Genomic DNA, 23,226 nt, shown 5'->3' with positions numbered 1-23,226 from the left:
CCCGCCTCCAAGCGACCTGCCTCCCCCACCCCCACCTCCACAGTGATGACCTCGCCTTCCCAGCGAAAAAGTGATCTCGATTCAAATCGTTTATTGATGCGTGAAGAAATTGGCCATAGGGGCTTTGAAAGACAATCTAACCAGTATTGCTTTCAGAAGCCCACGGCTCGCTAACAATTGTTCTAAAAACTCCATAGTTGTTCTTTCCTATGCAGTTTTGAGTAATACGACTAATCCTTTTTAGTTCATCTTAACTTCAATGTAGGATTGTCGTAGCTGCCCTGTACACTCCGTAGCGGCCTGACCAGCTGGGCAGATCCTAACGAGAAGTGGATGCCTCAGGCCCCACTTACAGGTCTTGGCTTCAGCTCCAACATTTCTCCGCAAAATCAAGCTCCCTTCAATTGTGTCCTAATTCATGCCAACCTGTATTTCGTTGCTTATCAATACAAGTACCTGGCTTTTCATAAATTTACTCCAGTTGTATTGCAGTGAAGTATCGGATTCATCCTACCATTGCATATGCAAGGATCGTCACACGGAGATTTGTCCCTCCCGGGACCCAACATGCACACTTCCATCTCCGCTCAGCGGAAACCTTCTCGACAGTCACAGCGGCTGTCATCGGTGCGCTCAGCGCGGTCAAGTAGATCTGATCATAGTACCGCACGTCAATTTGGCCAGTCTGTGGACCAACAAGACAACGCGCAAGAAAACTCGCAGCACCGTGTGTCGACGACAGCGTCGGTGCACTCGACTCAGGCAAAATGGTGGCACGTACACTTGTTCCGTGGAATGATCAACGATGTCAAGCGCAGAGCACCATATTATTGGAGCGATTGGACTGATGCATGGGATTATCGTGTCGTGCCTGCTACGGTTTATATGTATTTTGCTAAGTATGCTCGCTCTGGTTGGATATCAATCAATATCTTTTCTGCGGTGCACTGTTTCATTTGCTCACAATCAGTGTAGTATCTTGCCTGCTCTGGCCTTCTCGTTAGATATGTTCGAGAAGACAAGCCAGAGCTATGGTGTCAATGAAGTTCTACTTGCTTCTGTTCTTGGTGCAATTGTATTTTCGCTTTTTGCGGCTCAGCCGTTGGTCATTGTCGGTGTTACTGGTAAGAAAACTGGAATATATGATCATGAAGTCTCAAACTGAGGATTCTAGGTCCCATTACTGTGTTCAACTATACTGTCTATGATATCATGGCTCCTCGGGGGACACCGTATCTTGCATTCATGTGTTGGATTGGAATGTGAGTTTCCTTTACTATCTTCGATAATTGACTTCGCTGACATCCATTATAGCTGGTCTTTAATTATGCACTGGATACTGGCTATCACTAATTCCTGCAACGCCCTGACATACGTCACTCGATTCTCGTGCGACATCTTTGGGTTCTACGTCGCTTGCATATATATACAGAAGGGCATTCAAGTTCTTACCAGACAATGGGGCTCCGTGGGAGAGACCTCTGCTTACCTGAGTATCATGGTTGCACTACTTGTCCTGATGTGTGCATGGATCTGTGGAGAACTGGGCAACAGCAATCTTTTCAAGCGACCTATTCGGAAATTCCTAGAGGACTACGGTACACCTTTGACCATCATCTTCTTTACTGGTTTCGTCTACATCGGTCAGATGAGGGATGTTGATGTCGCTACGCTCCCTACTAGCAAGGCTTTCTTTCCTACAACCGACCGGTCTTGGCTTGTGCGTTTCTGGGATATCAGTGTTGGAGATATTTTCCTGGCCATTCCATTTGCAATTCTTCTCACAATCCTCTTTTACTTTGATCATAATGGTGAGTACTCTACATCGAGCAAAATTACACTAGATTCTGTAACTGACGTGTCCCTTCCAGTGTCGTCTCTTATTGCCCAAGGAACCGAATTTCCTCTTCGAAAGCCAGCTGGCTTCCATTGGGACATTTGGCTCCTCGGTCTCACAACCTTCGTGGCAGGAATTCTGGGAATACCATTCCCCAATGGCCTGATTCCCCAGGCCCCCTTCCACACTGCCGCCCTCTGCGTCACTCGTCAGGTCGCAGACGAAGACGACACAAACAAGGGCAAAGCTATCCGGATTACAGATCACGTAGTAGAGCAGCGAGTTAGCAACTTTGCACAAGGACTTTTGACACTGGGAACAATGACCGGACCCCTCCTCATCGTGCTCCACTTGATTCCACAGGGTGTCATGGCGGGTTTGTTCTTCATTATGGGTGTCCAGGCTCTACAAGGCAATGGTATTACACAAAAACTGATCTTCCTCGCCGAAGACAAGAAGTTTACCCCCGCGTCAAATCCTCTCAAGCGAATCGAGCGCCGCTCCGCCATCTGGGCCTTTGTCGCTCTTGAATTGTTTGGCTTTGGTGCGACTTTCGCTATCACTCAAACAATCGCTGCCATCGGGTTTCCTGTTATTATTCTCCTTCTGATACCGGTGCGCTCGTTCCTGCTTCCTAAGTGGTTCTCCCGCGAAGAGCTTGCAGTGCTTGATGGTGCGACAGCGAGTCCATTCACTATGGAAAGTGTCGGTGGCACTCACGGAATGGAGGACTACGATGAAGCGGTGGCGAGCGGCGCCCGGGAAGAGTATTTGAATGGAAGTGATGGAGTCCTGATAAATAGAACATCAGCTTCTCCGGAGTCTGCAGTTGAAGAGGATGATCTAGAGCGAGGTGAGGCGTATGAGCTCCCCTCCCGGGTTTCGCGCAGAAGGAGCACAGCTAGCAGGGTAGACTAAATGGCACTCTGGTAGCACATGTTGCAATAAAAAGTGCCTTATATTCCATTCCATTATGTTGTCGTTTTCACCATCGTTATACACCATTCGATAAGCAACCACACTGCATAGAATATTGATTGGTGCCTGATTTCTCCGGCCACAACAACTTTTCATAAATCAATGATTGATCTACAGACTTGACACCAATTGGTGTCTATGATTAGTACAAACTCTAGTTATTTGACCAACTATGATGTATGTGTAGTTAGTACTACAAGGTTGTTTGATGTACATATAGTGCCTCATAGACAAGGCCCCACTCTCCCACCGCTTGTTAGAGATAACTTTTTCTGCCACAAAATTATTTCGTCCTGATAGACAGTTGCAAACAAGATGGCGCCCCCGATCACAGACAATCCGGTGTTCGAGGACTCCGATGTGTCCGATAATTCCGACGTTGAACAACCCGATGTCGATGACCGAGCCCCTAAACGCCGCCGTCTTTCAGAGTCTTCCAACGACTCATACGTCGCACCTGCGCCGCTCCCCACTCTCTCTCGTATCAAGAAGAAGGGTGAGGTAGAGGAGGAGCCTGAATCGAAGGAAGAGGAACCGGTCCTTATTAGCGATGCAATTGAGCTTGGTAAACAGAGTGGACTGTCCACTTTTTCGGAATTGGACGTCGCGCCATGGCTTGTCTCTTCGCTGACGACAATGGCGATCAAACGGCCAACTGCTATTCAAAAGGCTTGTATACCTGAGATCCTGAAAGGAAAGGACTGTATTGGTGGAAGTCGCACCGGTTCCGGAAAGACTATGGCCTTTGCGGTTCCCATTATGCAGCAGTGGGCGCGGAATCCATTCGGGATCTACGCTTTGGTTTTGACCCCAACTCGGTATGTTTCAATGTTCATGGTGGATATGAGGATTTTATCTTTGGCCTTCAGTAACTAACCTTATTTTCTCTAGTGAGCTTGCACTCCAAATCCACGAACAATTCAGAGCTGTTTCCGCGCCGCAAAATATGAAGCCTATCCTCGTCGTCGGAGGTATGGATATGCGCCAGCAGGCTATTGAGCTTGCGAACCGGCCGCACGTGGTCATTGCAACACCCGGCCGACTAGCCGATCACATCAAGACGTCCGGAGACGATACAGTAGCCGGTCTCCGCCGCGTTAAAATGGTTGTTCTTGATGAAGCCGATCGCCTGCTAGCCAGTGGGCCAGGAAGCATGCTACCAGACGTAGAAACATGTCTCGGAGCACTTCCACCATCCGCCGAGCGTCAAACACTGCTATTCACAGCGACCATGACAGCCGAAGTGCGGGCACTGAAGTCCATGCCGGCAGCAGGCAACAAACCACCGATCTTCATGACCGAGATCGGCACCGAAAACCAAGGCAAGATCCCGCCAACCCTCAAGCAGACATACCTGAAGGTCCCCATGACGCACCGCGAGGCCTTCCTGCACGCCCTGCTCTCCACCGAAGTAAACGTCACTAAGCCCGTCATCGTCTTCTGCAATCATACCAAAACATGCGATCTGCTAGAACGCACCCTCCGTCGCCTCGGCCACCGCATCACCTCCCTCCACAGTATCCTCCCGCAATCCGAGCGCACGGCTAACCTGGCTCGTTTCCGAGCCACCGCTGCTCGTGTCTTGGTTGCTACGGACGTTGCCTCACGTGGTCTCGATATCCCGTCCGTAGAGCTGGTTATCAATTTCGATGTGCCCCGGAACCCGGATGACTATGTGCACCGTGTCGGTCGTACTGCACGTGCGGGTCGGAGTGGTGAGGCTACCACGCTTGTTGGACAGCGTGATGTTGAGCTCGTTCTTGCCATTGAAGAGCGGGTTGGTAGGCAGATGGAGGAGTTCGAGCAGGAAGGTGTCAATATTGAGAGCCGTGTTGTTAGAACCGGTTTGCTTAAGGAGGTTGGCTCTGCGAAGCGTGAGGCTGCGGGTGAGATTGATGAGGGTCGTGATATCCTTGGACGAAAGCGTAATAAGTTGAAGAAGGTTCGTTGAGGGACGTCTTATTAGATATATTTTTTTTCTACATCGAATCAATTGATAAATTTAGCGATTTTTCCTCCTGAAACTTGAACTTGGAGTTTTAACATTGCAACATTCTTGGGTGAAACACCGCCTCAAGTACTCGCCTAGGAAGACGGCACTACTATTGGTTTCAAATTTGCATACTGGTGTTAAAATGAAACTGATAACTGTTCAAATGCGCAAATGGTATCATTGATCGCAACGTATAGACGAATTATTCTAATAATGCTGCATGCTTCCAAAATGGGATAACCCGCTGTTATGTAGGACCGACACTTAAGTATCTCAACGAATTTTGATATGTTCGTCGCTTGGCCCTGTACATCATGCAATGCGACTTGATTCACTCAGACATGCTCCACATGGTAAGCAATAGTCCGAGTAGAATATCAACAGAGAAGGAAAAAGACAATGCCGTTGAATCATCCAGTCCACGCGTCGGAACTTTGATTGCCTGTCGTACTCATGAGTTTCAATAGCCCATCGACCGCGTCACCTCGCTGTGACGGCGACATGGCATCCACATCATCCATACTAAGCTCGGCTCTTGGGCCCATGCTTGTTTCCCTACCAGCTTCACGGCGAATGACCGTGGCTGGAGGACTACTCAACTGCATTGGGGAGCCGAGCCCACGAGGCGGTGTTCGTTGCGCATGTAACTTTGTGCGTTGCTGAACAACGCTGGAAGACAATGGGGAGGGTCGGCCTGGAAGATCAGGTGTGCTGTGGCAGGGGGTGGAGGTGAACCCAGCACAGCCAATGCGGGGTGTCTTCATTTGCGAGGATGGGAAGGATGTGAAGTGTTTGCGAGATGAGAGGGGTGGTGTGGAGAGGACGGAGAGTGAGAGCCGTGGGCATTTGCGGCTGTGTGCTTCTAGCTCGGAGACCCGGCGGTCGAATTGGTGGTCTGTCACATTGCGCATCGCGCTCTGTAGTCTTGATCGGAGAAGGCTTGCTTTCTGTTCAATTGTTAGATGTTGCCCGTTGGGGAAGATGTTTGATACTGATATGATGGTTCGCATACTTGTTGGATGAACATTTTGCGCGCGTCGGAGTCTGAGATAACGCTACGCGTTTCTTCCTCGGGGGTTCGAGCAGCATTGAAAGATTGATCGGCGTCCATTAGGTCTTGTGTTTGTTCGCGTTCTGGTTGTGAGTTTTGTGGTGTGGGGGTTTGGTTGAGCTATTATTCGCGCGTTATGTGTTAGCTTTGGATTGATCATTCTCGGAACTTCTTTGTTCTGTCTCGCGTGAGCTTACCTGGCTTTGCATATCATCATTGACAGTGGATTGGACACCGGGCTGCGAAGAGGATTCCTGCGTCTGCACGTGTCCGAGGTTTTCTTCAATTTCCTCCACTTGATCCCGTGTCCGTTTCTGGCCTGCAAATATGGGAGAAGGGAGGAGCTTCTTAGGTGAGGTAGCAATTGAAATCCGCTTGACTGGTGTCCCAATGGCCGGGAATGATGGTTTGGCGTGTGTGGCGGGGGATAGACACGCGTTTGAGTCCTTCTCGCCGAGAATTCGGCGCCCGTCCTTAATAGGACTAAATTGCACTGAAGTCGAATTCATTATAGAGCTTTAGAATAGTGTCCAGGTGGCTTCGAGGTGAGGATTGAGGGGAATAGAAGGTCGAGATAGTAGAATCCGGAAGTGCTGCGGGGGAAGCTGATGTTGACGCGAACCAATGCGATATGTAAAGAGGTCTACAATCACAATTGGTAGTAGAAAGTTAAGAAGTAGAAGATGGAAGGTAGGAAGTAGAAAGTAGAAAGTGAGTAGAAAGTCTGGAAAAAGAAAAACGGTCTCGCGCGTCGATCGCGTTTAGTCGATAACTTACTAGCCTTGTATAGAGCACGGACTGGGGCTCCACACCGGCGTGTTGAGCACGCGTTTGGATTTCAATTGGGACATTGCAATTGTTTTGATCCTGTTAATACTATTGATCGGTTTGGTTTACAATGTTTTATACCGGTTTACTGCTATATGCTTGTTATTCTATCGACGCGTACTCCGTATAAAATTGACTTTTCTTCTCGATCCTCCCATATAAGACCTTTGATATTGAAGCTTCAACGTCTCTTAGGGTCTATTTTATATGCCCTTATCTTCTGATTTGTTTTTCTAGGACTCTTTTATAAGGATTCACAATACTGTCACACACACTGAGTGCTCAACCCCGGCCTGGGGCGCGTCTAGTGCTTTTCGTGTCCTGGATCCACAAGGGCTAGAAAACCCCACGGGCGCGGTCTATGATTAAATTCCAGGAGAAAACAGAATTGTCATTTACAATGCGTTCCACTGAGAATGAAAGTCTGCGGTGATTCAATTGCATAATCATGTATATAGTAGTACAGTTAGCTGGAAAAAAATGAGATTATATAGCCTATAGTAGACTTGAGGTATATCATGAGGAACAATGCTCTTGTGATCAATGACATTAGGGAATTGATACATCCAGGTGCATGGCTAGCCTCTTCCCCCCCCCCTTTTTCTGCATCTTCTATAAACCTCTATTTAGGGTGATGTCCTACATAATGTTGATTTAGTGGTCTATATAAGAGCTACCCACAACTGACTCTATATTCTATTTAATCGGTAGAACAATTTATATAGTATAACCGAATTAGGAAAATTGAGACCGAAAAACACTAGCAGATGCCCTAAAAAATAATTCACACCTGTTTCCCTCATCAAGCTAATTTTCCGATGTCCGTGGTAGATATGCGGACAGTATGCACAACACAAGTGGATCTTGACCTGGCTTTCTTTCTATAGTGTAGATCGCAGATAACACTGCTCTCGAATCATGTTTTATAGTTTGATCCAGGTATACTAGACTAACGATATATAATATCCGGAATAGGCATATACTAGTATGCATTGCATATAGTGTGTACTTACGGAGTATGTTTCTCAGTGATTAGATAGTGCTCTCTCCGCATGACATCATTGGATGAGAAGAAGAACAGGCACTTGAATTGTATTATAAAAGAAGCATTAGGATAAAAAAGCGAGCTGGAACGATCAGAGCAACTCGGAACTCATCTCACTGTCAAGTACGAAAGCCAAGGAATGACATCCAATGTTGATCCTTGATCCTTCCCCCGCATTCATATTTCAACATTCTTTCTTCCTCCCTTGATCCTCTCTTTTTTCTCCAACCTTACTATAACTTTTTTAGTTGGACATTCGTTACACGATCCCACTTATTATTCCCATTCAAGACCTTATTGTGAACGAAACCCTGTGTCACCTTCGCCAAGAGTGACCATGCAGCTGTTACTCGTGGTCCTGGCTGCTGTCTTCCAGGCAGCGGTTAGCACCGCATCTTCGCTCACTCCACCTGTGATTCCCTTGATCGTACGAAATCCATATCTGAGTACTTGGCTCGCAAATGCTCGGGATTCACCTTGGTCAAAATGGCCCATGTTCTACACTGGAGAGGAGGTGGGACTTTCTTTGATGGCTCACCTTCCAAGCCAGAATACCGTCTACCCTCTTGTTGGAAAGCCCCATGAATCTTTGGATGGTAAATCAGAGTATGAATTTGAAAAACACACCCACTTGTGAAGGACTTGGATGCTAACATTTCACAGCTACAAGATCAAATTCCCCAAATACCTTGGCCTGAACTATGATGCCTCAACGACCAACCTGACCTACCACGTTGACACTGGTACCGGAAACCCTCTCGACATTACAATTTCATTCCTTTCACCCATTACGCCAACTTCGACTCTGCGCCAGTCAATCCCGGCCTCATATATCTCAATCGATGTCCAAGGCGATGTCGATGTCAGTATCTATATGGATGTTGACGGCCGCTGGGTTAGCGGAGATACTGGTAGCAAGATCAAGTGGGGATTGGACAGCTTGAAGATCGAGCACGAGGAGCTTGCCCTCAATCGATGGCAAGTGCAAAGAGAGAACGAGCTTCTTCTCACAGAGACTCGCGATCGCGCGGAATGGGGCACTCTTCATTTCACTGGACCCTCTGTAAGTCCTATCTCGTCAAAATGAACTGATCCATAGCTAATCACCATACAGGACGCTAAATTCCAATCTGGAGATGCAACTGATGTACGCCGAGGCTTCGCAAGCTCTGGAGCTCTGCGAAACACCAATGATGGTAAATTCCGCGCTATTCGGGACCGAACGCCGGTTTTTGCGTTCTCCAAATCTTTCCACCTCGGCCATTCATCCAAGATTTATGACGACAGCGTCACCTTTACTCTCGCTTTTATTCAAATCCCCGTTGTTCAGTATGCATCATCCCGTGGGCTCACCCTGATGCGACCCTTGTGGGAATCTTGGTACCCAACAACGGAGGAGCTCCTGAATTTCCATTACAGGGACTACGCTGCAGCTAGTTCTCTAGCATCTAATTACTCGCAGCAAGTGGCAGATGACGCGTACTTATCGGGAGCGGACGACTATGTTGACATCGTTGCCCTTAGTGCGCGGCAGGTCATGGGCGCAACTACCTTTTCAGGAACCCCGGATGACCCAATCCTGTTCCTAAAGGAGATCTCTTCAAATGGCAACTTCCAAACTATCGATGTCATCTTCCCCGCGTTCCCCTTCTTCTTGTACACGAATCCCCGATGGTTGGCGTACCTTTTGGAGCCGTTGATTGAGCACATGCTGAGCGGGCAATATCCCAATAAGTATGCGATGCACGATTTGGGCACACACTTCCCCAATGCCACCGGACATCCTGACGGGAATGACGAGTACATGCCGGTTGAAGAGTGTGGTAACATTCTCATCATGGGTTTGGCTATCGTGAACTCGCTTCGATATGAAGACTCTACCGCGGCCTCATCCATTTGGTCAACACAGGGGTTGCCCTCATCAAGCCCTGAAAGCGAGACTTCTGGACTGTTCCCTCTTGACAATCTACAGGTACTGTCTGGGATTGCTCATCAAGATAGCAAATGGGGTGGGGGTAGCAAGGGCCAGCACCAGGCTGAGAAATGGGTGAAGCGGAGCTATAGTCTTTGGAAACAGTGGACCGGATATTTAGTGGAGTTCTCCCTTGAGCCTGCTAATCAACGTAAGAACAATTTCTTTGTCTTTTCGGATGTGTTTTCATCCAAGCTGATTTCGAGAACAGTCTCTACCGATGACTTTGCAGGCTGGCTGGCTCTCCAGACCAATCTGGCTCTCAAGGGGATTGTGGGCATCAATGCCATGAGCAAGATCGCCGAAGTAGCCGGTCACGATGCCGACGCTGCTTACTTCAAGGTATCGACCGTCTTTTATCTGTGTGTCCTGACAGATTGACTAACTATACACGCAGAAAGTTGCTAGCGACTACATCGCCAAATGGGAGGAATTTGGCATGTCCCGAGATGGCTCCCATGCCAAGCTTGCCTACGACTGGTATGGCTCTTGGACAACGATCTACAACCTATATGCCGATGCCCAGCTCTGCTTCCACCTAGAGGATACTGATACTGATTCGCCTGGCTTTGTTCCGCGCCACATCTACCAGAAGCAGTCGGTCTGGTATCACTATGTGCGTCAGAAGTACGGCCTTCCCCTTGACAGCCGCCACATGTACACCAAAACCGATTGGGAGTTCTTCTCAATGGCTGTCGCCTCTAAGCCTGTGCGCACAGAGATCCTCGAGTCTGTCGCTCGCTGGGTCAATGAGACCACTACCGATCGTCCATTCACAGACTTGCACAACACGGAAGGTGACGGTGGTTTCCCTGGTCCAAACTTCTTCGCTCGGCCTGTCATTGGTGGCCATTTTGCTTTCCTAGCGTTGGAACGTGCCTGTGGTGGAAAGGCTATGCCTGGTCTGTCTTTCCTCGACGACGTCGATGAGGAGACTTTGGCGATTTGGGCCCAGAGTGCCGAGTCTGCGGCGAAGGAATTCACCATGTTGGGCCGGAACCACCATGGCGAAGGGGAGCTGTAGAAGCTTACCTTCCATCACAGTAAGGGGTCATAGACGGAGACGTCGTTAGCACAGTGGATCTGTTGGCGTCTCTCGTTTTCTTTACATCCATACCCCCAGCCAGAATTTTGCAACTTTGGCTATATTATCATTAGTACATACTTAAATAGGGTTAAATCCATAGCACCTTGGGTAAATCCAAGGATACATACAAGCCTGATTTTGGTCCATTTCCGTGCAAGTCCGTCGTATACATCGGATAGTGTACGTCTGCTTATCGAAGTACAACCCCACATTGGAAGATCTACAAGATACTACTAATTCTCTAAGAGTTTAAAGAAACAGACATGTCCCGTAATTCAATTGAAGATTTCTTTGCGTTCCTATTTTTTTGTTGACGTCTTCTGGATCGATTCAAATTACATGGGCCCGTCGAATTCAGTCATCCAATTCGCGTTTGCTCACCGAAGGCAAATGTAAACACACACACAACACACATATAAGACCAACCCGGAATATGTCTTTTCCCAAGAGAAAAGAAAAAACTTAAATCTGGGCAGTTTTTGCATCCAGCAGAGCACGGATAATCCTTCACATCCCACAAACCTCCCCCCAAGCCCAATCCCCATAAAAAGAGAAAATAAAAACCATCACAGATGAAGCGAGTCAATAAATACCACCTCCGGGTGAACTTGCACACCTAGCAGATGGAGAAAAGGGATAGGAGAGTCGTAAAAACAAAGGATATCCGAGTCTGGGAGCACGAGTTCCCGACAAGGTTAGGCAATTTAGTTGCCGCCGAGGCTGGGGAAGTTCTTCTCGTCGACGGTAGGGCCGGCGGGGCCACGGGCGTTGGCACGGGGAGCACCACCGCGGGCAGCGGGGGCAGCACCACCACGGGCGGGGCGGTCACCGCGGGGGGCACGGTCGCCACCACGGGGGCCACCACGGCCACGCTCGCTGCGCTCACCACCACGGGCGGGGCGGTCACCACGGGGAGCACGGTCGCCACGGCCGCGGGGAGCGGGGCCGCTGCGGGGAGGCTCGACGTAGCGGAGGTCAACGTCAAGGAAGTTCTTCTCCTTGCGCTGCTTCTCGCGCTTGGCCTTCTCGTGGGAGGGCTGGATGTAGGAGGCTTCCTCCTGCTTGGAGAGCTCCTTGGCGGCAGCCCACTTCTTGTCGAGCTTGGCGCCCTCGTTGGCGGTGCGCTCGGGCTTGGCGGCGAGGGTCTCGCGCTGGGCCTTCTCGGCAAGGTAGTCGGCGAAGGACTTGGAGTTGTCGGGCTCCTCCTGCTCCTCGGCCTCGACGGGAGTCTGGGGCTCGTTCTCCTCCTTCTTGGCGATCTTCTCGCCCTGGCGCTCATCGTCCAGGGTCTTCTCGCCGCTCTCGGCACCCCAGCCCTGCTGGACCTGCTTGCGGGTGTCGCTGTAATATCGAAATATAGGTTAGTTTCGTTCATTCGAATTGTATGTTTTCCCCACGAAGTGTCATGGTTTCTCATGGTTTTTCTTTCTTCGGGGTTTATTCGTTAATTCGAGGGATCGGATCGCTTACGTCTGGCCAGTGCGGGACTGGCGGTCACCGCGGCCGCCACGGCCACCACGGCGGGCGGGCTGAGCAGCCTCGTCAGTGGGCTTCTCACGGTTGTTGTTACGGCCAGCGTTGCGGTCACGGTAAGCTATCCAATCATTAGTTCCGAGTGTTCCGTCAGAACCGATTCTTATAACCACATACCGGCCTCGTTGCCAGCGGTCACACGGCCACCACGGCGAGCGTTGGCCTCAGTGTGACGAGCAGGCTGCTCCTTGGGGGCATCACGCTTTCCGGAGCGGTCAACGGGGCGGTCGATAGCCTTGGTGGGGGGAGGAGCGGGTCTGCTGGGGTCGAGCTCTGGGTCGTTACCTGATGATAGGTAACGTTAGCGATCAATGGACCGAAGAACGGATGCGAATGGAGCTTGATTCTTCTGGATAGAAAGAGCTCATTGTCGTCGGAAAAGATAGCCGAGAATTGGATTCAAGGGAGGGGAAATTTACCCAGAAGCTCGTAGAGGTTCTATATGAAACCAAACAATTCAAATTAGTTATTGAACATTAAAAAAAAATACTCGAATTCCCCAGATCGCTTCCAGATCGCGATTTCATTCAGCATTGCGTCGCTGGAAGCGCGCAGGAGAGCTCCAATTCAGCGTACCTTGGACCGGACGGACTCCGCCATGACGCCTGTTGTGTTTCGGAGACCTTCCGGGGGAGGCGCTCAACTTTAGACAATCGGTCTAGAGGAGTTAACGGTGCACAAGGCAGAACCCAAGGGAATCCGGCCTGTCAAGATTGATGATGATGAATGAGCAGGGTGAAGAGAGGTCCACGGTTTGTGGTTGCAGGGTGTAAGGTGACTAATCAGGAAAGGCGGCTTCTGCTCCTAAGCGAATATGCCCGCGCTCGCTGATTGGCTGCCCGCAGTCTAGGGCTTAGGGTACCTTACGTAATCATTACGTCAAGGACTGCTCTGGGGAGTATAGTTTTCTCATACTTTCTGGGTTTATTCGCTGTTTGGACATATTATATCCACCCTTTCTGTAGATGAAACCTATGCCTAGACATATTTACATATAGTGATCCTTTAATTAGCTTACAGAACCGACATGTCCTGGTGGAGTATGTAGATCTGACTGTGGGCTATACCTGCGTACTCTATCCCGACCTTGCAGAAGCTATGTAATCATGGAGCTACCCATAGCACAAATATGATGGAAAAGTTTGGATTTAGATTTGAGTGGGTATTGTTGCATCATCTGGCTAGCAACCGGATTGGTCATTATTTCTCTCTTGGGTATGCATTCCTGTCGATGCATGCTCAACCCTTCCCTCAAACCCAACGACACACAAGCGAACAATCACCCCCTCCTCACTTTTGGAAATAAACGCCAGCCTTGATATCATCCAAAAGCTTCCGGCCCACTGGCTCCCAGCCAAGAAGTTCCTGGGTCTTCTTGCTTGAAACCGGGTTATCTATGCTCATAACATAGGATATGAAGCCATCAAGACTCCCCGCTTCATCAAGAGTCTTGGAGACGGCCGGGAGACCCAGGTCATGACCAATAGCTTCAGCAATATCCTTCATGGCGACACCCTCCTCGCCCACAGCATGGTACTTGCTTCCAGCAACACCATTCTCTAGGGCAAGTCGATAGAGTCGAGCAGCGTCAAGACGATGAACAGCAGGCCATCGGTTTAGTCCCTCATCGATGTAGATAGCATTACCCTGCGAACGGGCCAGAATAGCAAGCCTCTCGATGAAAGCATGGTCCTCATCGCCGTGTACAGTAGGCGGCAGGCGAATGACACAAGCACGCACGTTCTGCTCAGCAAGACTGGAAATCACCTTCTCATTCTGGGCGCGGTTGTTCATCGGCCGTTCGTAATCAATGACTTCCTCTTCGGTGCTGACTTTCCCGTGGGTGAGTCCCAAAGTGCCAGAGGTGGTGACCAGAGGCTTGTTCGTTCCGGCCAGGACTGAGCCTATAGCTTCGATGGTCTCTTTCTCGTCAATGCAGTTCTGAACATATTTGCTGAAGTCGTGATCGAATGCAAGGTTGATCACGCCGTCGGCCTCGCTGGCTCCTTGCTTGACGATCTCGTGGTCTCGAAAGGAACCACGGATTACTTTAACGCCTTTCGCTGTCAGTGCAGCGGCGCCTTCGTCAGAGCGGGCGAGACCTGTGACCGTGTGGCCGGCTGTTAGGAGTTCATCGACGACTGCTCTACCGATGAAGCCGGTGGCTCCAGTCACGAAGACGTGCATTGTAAGAATGGTTGTAGTGGGGGAGGTTGATGAAACGTGAAGTATGAAAGGTGAAAGTCAAAGAAGTTAGATATTCTCAAATATGTTCAACCTTTCTTAAAATGCAATTGAATACGGCGAAATCCATAGAAAGCGAGGTCGCCATCCTTTATAGATTGAACCCATCACGGAACTAAACAACTATGAGCAACCCGGACATAACACTTTAACTCCATATTAGTCTTAAATCCCATGTTACAACCCATGCTAGCTATCCCTTCACCTCGCATATAAGTAGCAAAATCATTGAATAATGTCCGAGGTGAAATACGACGGGTTATCTCCAAGCCAATGAGATCCCCACGTCGGCTTTCGGAGTTAAGCACATCAACAGTATAGACAAACCGGGCACGAATTAACCCGTTCCTCCACGTCGAATATGTTAGGTTGCAGCCTACGTAATATCTGACGTAAACGTAAGAATGGCGCTACGCGAACCATCCTCGGGCAAACACTCCTCCCGCAAGCGCAGGGCACATAATGAAAGAAGATGTGGCTGTCGTAATTGTAAGTTCTCGTGTTCGTTTTGCGGGAACTCTTGGTGACATTCAGCGAAGTGCGATGAGATCTAGCCACATTATCAGAAATTCGTGCAGTTCAGTGTTGCCAAGTACGGCAAACGTAGCATGGGGAACCTCAGGCAAAACGAGGCACCACATAATCTTCAACACAACACCGATATCGAAGGCAATTCCATAACAATACTACCTAGTCAAGGCCATAGTTCTTTCTGACTCGACTACGCCGGTTTTGAACCCGCACACTACTAATTAGTACACTGACGACTACCATCATTGTAGCATCAACGGAAGCACCAAGCGCATAAGACTCATGGTCTATCATATGCAATAGTGAACACGGAAGTACTACTCCGTGATCATAATTATAATCTCAATTTGAACCCGAATCTCGATCTGAATGCAACTAACTCCATCTGCCTAGATATTATCTTCCCCATTCTAGCGGATGAGTAGAGTCTTCATTGTGCCACGAGCTTGTAAAGCGGAGGAGATGACGGATGATATTGTGAGCTTCATAGGCTGGGGAATATGTGTACGTGTATAAGACTTGATTATCATTGATTCTAAGGTGGAATCGGGAGTTGAGTATCTCGAAAGTATGCAAATGCAGGTTGAATTTTGTTGATGGTTGTGATGAGAAGATTCGATTCATATACAAAATGTAATATAATATACCTCTGAAGAAAACCAGAAGAGAACATTGGTATCAAAACCCTCGCAACGCCGGAGAATGCTCAAATCAAACTTTTGGGAAGAGATGACCATTTGCCACATAAGATGGACAGATATATGAATATAAAACAAGAGAATAAGAAAGAAAGAAAAATAATGCAGGGGACAAATTTTAAAAAGCCGTTCATTGCCTCGAGTTATTGTGCTCGTAGTTGAACGGTGTGGGGAAGTGCATGCTAGCGCTTAACCCGAATGGATCTGTGTCCAGCATTGGCTCATACTGGCCGAGCAACTGGTTTGCATTGCCGAAATCGTTGGGCGTGCCCTCGCCCGATGGTTGGTTGAAACCGGACATATTGTGGGAGCCCGAGGTGACGGACTGCGGAGTGAATCCAGGGACATATTGTGCTGAGCCATCGTGATCGTCGTCAACCATATCGGCCTGGGCATCGTACTCTTGTTCTGCTTGAGGGGTCAGCTGGGGAAGAACTTGTAATGGAAGCTATCAAGACACGCTTACCGAGCTGATCGTAGTGTTTCTGGAATGGAGAGGGATAATAAGCAGCCGCTGCGACCCGCGCACCGCGCGGACCCATAGCTCCCGCACCACGGGATTGGGGTTTGGCGTCTGACGAGTCGGTCTGCGGCATGCTGATTGCCGGCGGCGAAGTCTGACTGAAAGTTCGGGGTTGGGGAAGGAGCTGGGGCCGTCCCTCCACTGGTGACATGGCGCCCTGGAAGCCGAAGCCGGGAGACTTGGCGTGCGAGGGTGAGGAAACGTGGGAGGTCGGGGTTGCTTGGAACTGTGGCGACGGGATGCCGTATGCGCCTTCCCGTTGCGACATGCCGAACGTCTCGGGCTTCGAGGCGATGCCTGCGGGGTGTCGCTGGTTCGGGCGGGCCCCTACCGCGCTAGGCGCTGCCTTTGGGGGCATAGGGGCTGCCTTGGGAGGAGCGCCCGGCGCCCCTGTTTTCAGGCGTAGTTCGGCCTGTACATCGATGCCTGGAAGGGTTGGCGGGGTTAGTTGAGAATTGGACCAGAGGTTTGGGTAGGGATGGTACCTTTTTCAAGGAGGATCCGCTCCAGCAGGGAATTTTTATACCGCAGCATGAGACATTCATCGGCGGCGCTGCGATGACTCTGTTGTAGACTCTGTAGAGATTCCTCATTGCGTTTGATGGTGGTCTCTAGCTGACGGATATACTCGGTCCTGCGTTCTCGGAAGGCCGCCTGGGCCTGCCGGTTGCGCTGCTTTCGCTCTTCCGAGGTGGCATATATCTGAACGGGTTAGTATACAACATTGAATGCAACGTTGGAAAGATAAGGATATAGGACAGTAACACAGAGGAATGCGGGGCCCCAGATTTGAAAAGATGTTACGTACAGGTTTCCTGCCTCCCTTCCTCTTCTGAGTCTGCGCGGCGTCTTGAGTCAAAGGTTCGGCTTCTGGATCTGGTGTTGAGACGGCCGAACTGATGGAACCATCAGGACCAGGTTCATGTTTAGGCACGATTGAGTCCATGACCATATCACTATGGTCAACCATCGAGACCATTATATAATCTAAATTCAAGCCTGTAGGCGGCCCTCCGCACACGGAACAGACACAGCCAGTTTTCCCCGCGTTGCCGGACCTGCTGGCCGGCAAAAAAAAAAGACAAGAAAAAAAAAAAGAATAAAAGAATAAAAGGATAAAAAGGATAAAGGGGGAAAAGCAACCACACACGCGCGGCTAAGTCAGAAGGGACGTGCGAGATAGAGGAAGTTCAAGTTGTGACATAAAAGAAAAGCGAATTATGAGAAAGAAAGAGTCAGAGGAATTGAGATAAAAGAGAAAACCAAAAAAAATAACGTGTAAATCAATTGACTAAAAAAAAAAGTAGAAAAAAAAAAGTCTGTCCGGTCAGGAGGGGCTCTCGCGTACCTGCCCTTTGAACTCTTTGACTTTTTTTTTTTTCCCTTTTTCTCTTTTTTCTCTTTTCTCTAACTCGTTTGGGTTCGACGGGTTCCACGTTTTTAGTTTGAATGGCCTTATTCCTCTTTCTGGAATCCACCTGGGCACAAAGCGCTTGTGGGGATTCGTGTTTCAGTTCCAACCTTACAAGGTACTTACCTGTGTTGTAGATTGATATACCCCTTGTATGTTGTAGTATTTAGAAACTGCATCCAAGTACTCCGTATGTCACTCAACTTCCATGCAAAGCTGAAAAGTTGTCCGCGGAGAACCTAGAACGTGGATGTCATGCGCAAAGCCGTCTAGCCGATACCGGACACATAATAGATCATCCCATTTTTGCCCATACCCATGTACCTCTAGGGCGTCCAAGGCGATGTACTCCGTACTTACCTGTACCTTTCATTGGATCTTCGGCGCCCTCCGCCATATTCTGTTACCACATGACCCCATCGCCCTGACCCATTGGGGCACATCGAAGCGAATCACGCGCCACCCTCGACTGGTTCCCCTTGGAGACACCGGAAGGATCATCGTGGGATGACGCCCCTTCCCCGGACTTACAAGGAATGCATTGCAGATTTTTTTTCCGCATGGAACAGCCTGGTTGAGATTATGCGGGGGGTATTATGCCAAGGATTTGATGATCACACTTCATCTGGTCTGGACTTATGATCTCATGGCTGTATTGTACAACATAATACAACATATGTATGTTGTAGGAAGATGTGCGGAGTAAATTGTTTGCCGGTGAACGAGTTGGAGTTAGATCTGATATTGCAGGATCTCATCAGGAGATGTCGGTACTTTGTACTCCGTACGGAGTAACCCCGACGTAAACAGGGCACATCAGCCAACTCGATCTCGATTTTAAAGACCGTGCACTGGAGGCAAATTGTATACCCTCCAGGGCTTGTCTTTTACTTGAAATGGCAATATCTTCATTTCTATCTTGTATAAATTATCATACAATATAATCCTACCACATATTCCACATATTATAATCCACACGACCTAATACCTAGGCAAAATGTAAACCCTCGGCGATCGGCATTTCCCCCGCCAAAACACCCGTCACATGCCACCTCATCTCCAGACTTTCTTTTTACCTCGAAAAAAAATTAAGCTTCACTCTGGGCCGTATTTTCAATTGAGAATCAGACTTGCTTGTTCTGCTCGCGCAATATGTCTACCCCCTTGCCTACCGAGGACCGCCACGAAGAGGCTCCCACCGTGACCGCAACTACACAAGAATCTCAGCCCGCGCCAAGCACCAACACTGCACCAGCACCAACACCAGCCCCAGCCCCGACCCCGATCCCAGCGCAATCGCAGAAAGTAGCTGTAGATGACGACGATGAAGATTCAGACTTCGATGAGCTAGATGGTAACACATACCCGCCTCTCTTCCTTACCCCTCCCTCTCCCCCCTCCCCTCACACCCCCGCGGAATGATACACAGACACTCACACCTACAGACGTCCTCGACGACTTCAACAAACCCAAACCCGCCCCTCCTATAAATCCACCCGCACTCCCTGCCACCACCAACCCGGATCCCTCAACAGGAATCGCACCCCCAGACTTCGACGAAGATGCCTTCCTCAAGCAACTCGAACAAGACATGGCGAACATGATGGGGCCAGGCGGAGGCGCCGGTAGCAGCTTAGACCCCAACTTCCAAGCAACGGTCGACCAAGGCGCCGACGTTTTCGCAAAACAGCTCGAAGAGAGCGGGATCCCACCAGGTGATTTCCTCAAACAGCTCCTCGCCGACGTGATGGCCGAAGAGGGTGGTTCTGGAGCCGGAGCTTCAGCAGAGAACCTCGCTGCAGCCGCAGCCGCGGCTGGCATCGCTACTCCCAGCGCTCAGGGTTCCTCTAGTACGCCCGCTACAAACGCAGGCATAGAACAACCCGCCGACTCGTTCAACGACGCCATCAAGCGCACAATGGGCCGCATGAAAGAAAGCGGTGATAAAGCTACCGCAGCGGCAAGTAATGAAGATGACATCTCCGAGGATATGCTGGCGCAGCTGCTCAAGGCTGTTGAGGCGGGGGCATCGGGTGCTGGCGAAGACGGAGATCTGTCGAAGATGTTCATGGGTATGATGGAGCAGCTGTCTAATAAGGAGATGCTGTACGAGCCGATGAAGGAATTGGATGTCAAATTCGGGCCGTGGATTGAGAAGAATAAGGGCAGTGGCAAGGTTTCTGCTGAGGATATGGAGCGGTTTGAGACCCAGGCGCGGGTTGTGAAGCAGATTGTGAGCAAGTTCGAGGAGAAGAATTTCTCGGATGATGATCCCAAGTGTCGAGAATATGTGTGGGAGAGGATGCAGGAGGTGAGTTGTTACTTCCATACTTCTACAATTAGATCAAGAGATCTTTGTTTCGATGTTCGTTTACTGACTGTGTCTCTAGATGCAAGCGGCTGGAAGCCCGCCTGAGGAACTTGTTTCGAATCCCCTCATGGAGGACCTGGGAGGTGCGGTTGGAGCTGGCGGAGTGCCTGATTGCCCGCAGCAGTGATATGACCTTGAAGATGTATGATTTTGAAGTTTGAAAGGAAGATGTCGCCTTGATGCCGAGGCTTGCTTGTTTCCCTTGTTACCCATACATCGTCCGTCTCTGTATTGTACATATGCGCGACCCACGTCGATATACCCTTATTTACTTTATATACATACCCGGATTCCCATCTCGCCTAGCCCAAATGAAACAAAAAACGCCACCCAATGCAATGCCTCGGAAATGATAATCAACACTCAAAACTTAACCCACAGCCCTAGCCCGCTCACGACATATCCATATCCTGAGACTGAGACTGACACTGATCTCCCCGAGGCTCTGACAATCCCATAAAGATGTCATCATACTCATCATCACTGAAGAGAACCCCGGGCCCATTGGACCGTAAATCCCAAACCCTGGCGGGAAGTCCAGTTTGCGTCTCCATAAGAGCCATCTCCATAGCCTCCTCCTGAGATATAAACTCATCAAGTGCATCGACATCATCTACCAGGCCCCCAAAGTCAGCAATCCATGTCCATCCAATATCCCATCCACACACATATCCACCAATTAAACCAGAAACAAACATACCAGGAAGCATATCATCCTCATCCCCCTCAAGACCCCCAACAACCCCCTCCCCATCCCGTGCCATACTCTCCTCCCACCGTCTCCGATCAGCAAGATGTTCCATCCGCATCATCTGCTCGCCGCGCGCCTCAAAGCGCCCATCGTCACGCTCATGACGCACGCGATTAAGGAACATCTTACGCGTTTTCGAGCGCGCCAGACCTGCCGCGCCCTGGAGCGGGTTCGCGATAATCGAAGCGTAGCGTGCTTCGTATTTGGGTTTTTGGCGAGTGGGCGAAGAGGGCGAGGCGGGTGTTTGCGTGTGGGTGAGGAATGGGTTTGTGGAGGTTGGTGTTGTTGAGGCGGATGCGGACGCGTGGAAGTTCATTGGGATCGGAGAGTGGTGGTTTTGCATGTGTCGGGTTATTGGCTCGGTTTGGATGTTGAAGATTGGTGGTGCATTGCTGAATGGGTTTGGTGCTGTGCTTTGCGACGCGCTTTGCATGCTACGCGTCGGGGACATGGTCCATGTGGGTGGAGTCGTGTTGTGTTTGCTGAGTGGGGAGGAATGGATTGGGGTGTAGTGGGTTTGGCGGAAGGGAGTTTGGGGGGATTGTGTTGCGAACATTGTGAAGATGTGGATGGTTATGGAGTTGATGGAGTTGGGTCTGGCGTATCCGTGGTTCGGATGCGGAAGTCGGTTGCGTCAGTTGGTCTTGTTCCAAGTTTGGTGTTTAGTGTGATTTCTTCAGGGTTATTATGTGGGTATATTGTATTGATTGAGAGTAATGATTGAAAGTGAATAAGGTAAATAGTTTACTCTGTAGAGGTCTGATGGAGAGATAAACTCCCTGTTAAGACAGTCGCGCTAATTTAGCGCGTTCTACCCCCTTGCATTATAAGTAACTATGTTGTAGTACTTCGTAGTCTATCATCATTTTATTTAGAACATTGATATTCCGACATCCAGTCAGTAACATCCCTTAATATTCTCTTCAATTTGCCTATTTTAAACAGGTCATCCAATATCTACAGCAATGCAAAGACCCCAGTTAGTACGGCAATGCTAGCAGCAAACCCGCTTGCCTTGATAGCCACCGCAGTATTCTCACTACTATCCTTGTCATCACTAGCATCCTCTTCAGTGACGACTTTTGAACATGTCAACTGAGAAGCGGTTTGGTTGACAAGACTGCTGTTGCCATTCCTAGCGAAGACAGTGAGAACCGGTGTAATCTTATAGACCTCCTCAAGAAGAGCCTGTGCTGAGTAGTTTTTCTGCAGAGTATATGTTAACGACTGCGCAGATTAGACGTGAATTTAACTCCACTTACCAGAGTAGTGATACTCGCAATCTCTACGAGCTGATCAGACTTGGGCTGAATAGGCCAACAATCCGAGGAATTCTTAACCGCATTGAAATCATCGAGCGACTTGACAGTGAAATTTCCAAGGTTGCTACCTTTACCCGCAAAGCCATCACATTCATCAAGAGAAGTCTCCTTCAGCTCTCGCTCAAGCGCCGTGCAGACATTTCCATTAGTCTCTTCGCCTAATTTTGATGCCTTCTCCGTAAGCTTTTCGATGCATGTCTTGTCAATGACATCAGAACAAGTACCGCTCGCGGCGCGGATATCAGTGCCATTGTGATTGCCTTCCAGTTCCGGCCCGTCGAATTTCTTAGATGGGGCATCGTGGAAGACGACAACACAGCCGGACAAGTCCTTGGTTTCTACATCCGAGGGTGTACCGAGGTAATAAAACGACTTGAAAGGGCGTGTGGCCTGGTCGTTTTCCTTCCCGGCCAGTGCAGCAGACACATTTACACCCTTCACGAGGGAGAACCCCTCAAGAGACGAGGGAACGTCTGGGATGCGGGATAGTCCGATGCCAAGGAAGGTATTCTCTTCCACTGTGCAGCGGTCATCGGAACCTTTCTTTGGACATGAGACCTCATTGCAGCCTACAAGGCTGGAGGAGAGTTCTCCATCCTTTGCTAGGGTGGAAGAAAGGAATAGAGACAGGACAAGGGTGAACGTGGATGGTTTGAGTTGAATCATTGTTTCTGATAAGTTAAATTGAGCTCGATATCATTTAACGACGTGGGGGCAACCGGTCTGATATTAGAGAACTTTCTGTATCCACGCCAGTTGAGGGCTTCGTTGCACGTTTTCTTTATGTCAACTTATGCCCTTACAAAGTGAGCACAAGTCCACAGCTGGGCATCTCGATGACATCACTTGTAATAGTCCGCACGCCCGGCCGATTGGGGCCATCGTATCCGTCGTTTAGGGGCGGTTTCAAAGGATACATAGTTCGCCTCGGCTGATTGGGGGTATCGCAGATTACTTGCTAGGAGTCAGGACCTCGCTTGTCTGATTGGGGGCTTTTCCTACAGGAGTCTCCAACCTATAATCCACCTGCTTAGCTGGTTGGGGGCTCTTC

General features: G+C 49.5%; 10 protein-coding genes across 10 annotated transcripts; 4 read left to right on the top strand and 6 right to left on the bottom strand.

Moving 5' to 3' along the window:
• Positions 1–567: 567 nt before the first annotated feature.
• PEX2_096510 (anion exchange family protein) lies at positions 568–2,755 on the top strand (the record flags this gene model as incomplete). Its single annotated transcript, XM_016746921.1, has 6 exons — positions 568–627; positions 685–899; positions 976–1,124; positions 1,175–1,262; positions 1,315–1,811; positions 1,872–2,755. 6 exons carry the CDS (start codon positions 568–570, stop codon positions 2,753–2,755), a joined length of 1,893 nt encoding a protein of 630 aa, XP_016594115.1.
• A 375-nt stretch (positions 2,756–3,130) lies between these two features.
• dbp8 (ATP-dependent RNA helicase DBP8) lies at positions 3,131–4,766 on the top strand (the record flags this gene model as incomplete). The annotated part of the gene is made up of 2 exons (XM_016746920.1): positions 3,131–3,633; positions 3,707–4,766. The coding sequence occupies 2 exons, from the start codon at positions 3,131–3,133 to the stop codon at positions 4,764–4,766; spliced, it is 1,563 nt and encodes a 520-aa protein (XP_016594114.1).
• A 452-nt stretch (positions 4,767–5,218) lies between these two features.
• On the bottom strand, positions 5,219–6,368 carry PEX2_096490 (uncharacterized protein; the record flags this gene model as incomplete). The annotated part of the gene is made up of 3 exons (XM_016746919.1): positions 5,219–5,755; positions 5,821–5,979; positions 6,057–6,368. 3 exons carry the CDS (start codon positions 6,366–6,368, stop codon positions 5,219–5,221), a joined length of 1,008 nt encoding a protein of 335 aa, XP_016594113.1.
• Positions 6,369–8,069: 1,701 nt separating this feature from the next.
• On the top strand, positions 8,070–10,728 carry PEX2_096480 (putative glutaminase; the record flags this gene model as incomplete). Its single annotated transcript, XM_016746918.1, has 5 exons — positions 8,070–8,338; positions 8,396–8,795; positions 8,847–9,855; positions 9,916–10,046; positions 10,102–10,728. The coding sequence occupies 5 exons, from the start codon at positions 8,070–8,072 to the stop codon at positions 10,726–10,728; spliced, it is 2,436 nt and encodes an 811-aa protein (XP_016594112.1).
• Positions 10,729–11,495: 767 nt separating this feature from the next.
• On the bottom strand, positions 11,496–12,924 carry stm1 (uncharacterized protein; the record flags this gene model as incomplete). Its single annotated transcript, XM_016746917.1, has 5 exons — positions 11,496–12,132; positions 12,262–12,385; positions 12,442–12,609; positions 12,744–12,762; positions 12,901–12,924. The coding sequence occupies 5 exons, from the start codon at positions 12,922–12,924 to the stop codon at positions 11,496–11,498; spliced, it is 972 nt and encodes a 323-aa protein (XP_016594111.1).
• A 690-nt stretch (positions 12,925–13,614) lies between these two features.
• PEX2_096460 (SDR family oxidoreductase) lies at positions 13,615–14,511 on the bottom strand (the record flags this gene model as incomplete). The annotated part of the gene is made up of 1 exon (XM_016746916.1): positions 13,615–14,511. The coding sequence occupies one exon, from the start codon at positions 14,509–14,511 to the stop codon at positions 13,615–13,617; it is 897 nt and encodes a 298-aa protein (XP_016594110.1).
• A 1,416-nt stretch (positions 14,512–15,927) lies between these two features.
• PEX2_096450 (bZIP transcription factor) lies at positions 15,928–17,299 on the bottom strand (the record flags this gene model as incomplete). The annotated part of the gene is made up of 4 exons (XM_016746915.1): positions 15,928–16,205; positions 16,264–16,746; positions 16,806–17,022; positions 17,129–17,299. 4 exons carry the CDS (start codon positions 17,297–17,299, stop codon positions 15,928–15,930), a joined length of 1,149 nt encoding a protein of 382 aa, XP_016594109.1.
• A 1,584-nt stretch (positions 17,300–18,883) lies between these two features.
• On the top strand, positions 18,884–20,229 carry pex19 (putative peroxisomal membrane protein receptor Pex19; the record flags this gene model as incomplete). Its single annotated transcript, XM_016746914.1, has 3 exons — positions 18,884–19,085; positions 19,177–20,042; positions 20,122–20,229. The coding sequence occupies 3 exons, from the start codon at positions 18,884–18,886 to the stop codon at positions 20,227–20,229; spliced, it is 1,176 nt and encodes a 391-aa protein (XP_016594108.1).
• Positions 20,230–20,494: 265 nt separating this feature from the next.
• PEX2_096430 (uncharacterized protein) lies at positions 20,495–21,409 on the bottom strand (the record flags this gene model as incomplete). Its single annotated transcript, XM_016746913.1, has 1 exon — positions 20,495–21,409. One exon carries the CDS (start codon positions 21,407–21,409, stop codon positions 20,495–20,497), a length of 915 nt encoding a protein of 304 aa, XP_016594107.1.
• Positions 21,410–21,810: 401 nt separating this feature from the next.
• Positions 21,811–22,841, bottom strand: PEX2_096420 (uncharacterized protein; the record flags this gene model as incomplete). Its single annotated transcript, XM_016746912.1, has 2 exons — positions 21,811–22,059; positions 22,116–22,841. The coding sequence occupies 2 exons, from the start codon at positions 22,839–22,841 to the stop codon at positions 21,811–21,813; spliced, it is 975 nt and encodes a 324-aa protein (XP_016594106.1).
• Between the last annotated feature and the right edge of the window lie 385 nt (positions 22,842–23,226).

This window comes from Penicillium expansum (genome assembly GCF_000769745.1).
Source record: "Penicillium expansum strain MD-8 chromosome Unknown contig338, whole genome shotgun sequence".
NCBI lineage: Eukaryota > Fungi > Ascomycota > Eurotiomycetes > Eurotiales > Aspergillaceae > Penicillium > Penicillium expansum.
Note: the sequence above shows the minus strand (reverse complement) of the source record. Positions and strands in the feature narration are given on the sequence as shown.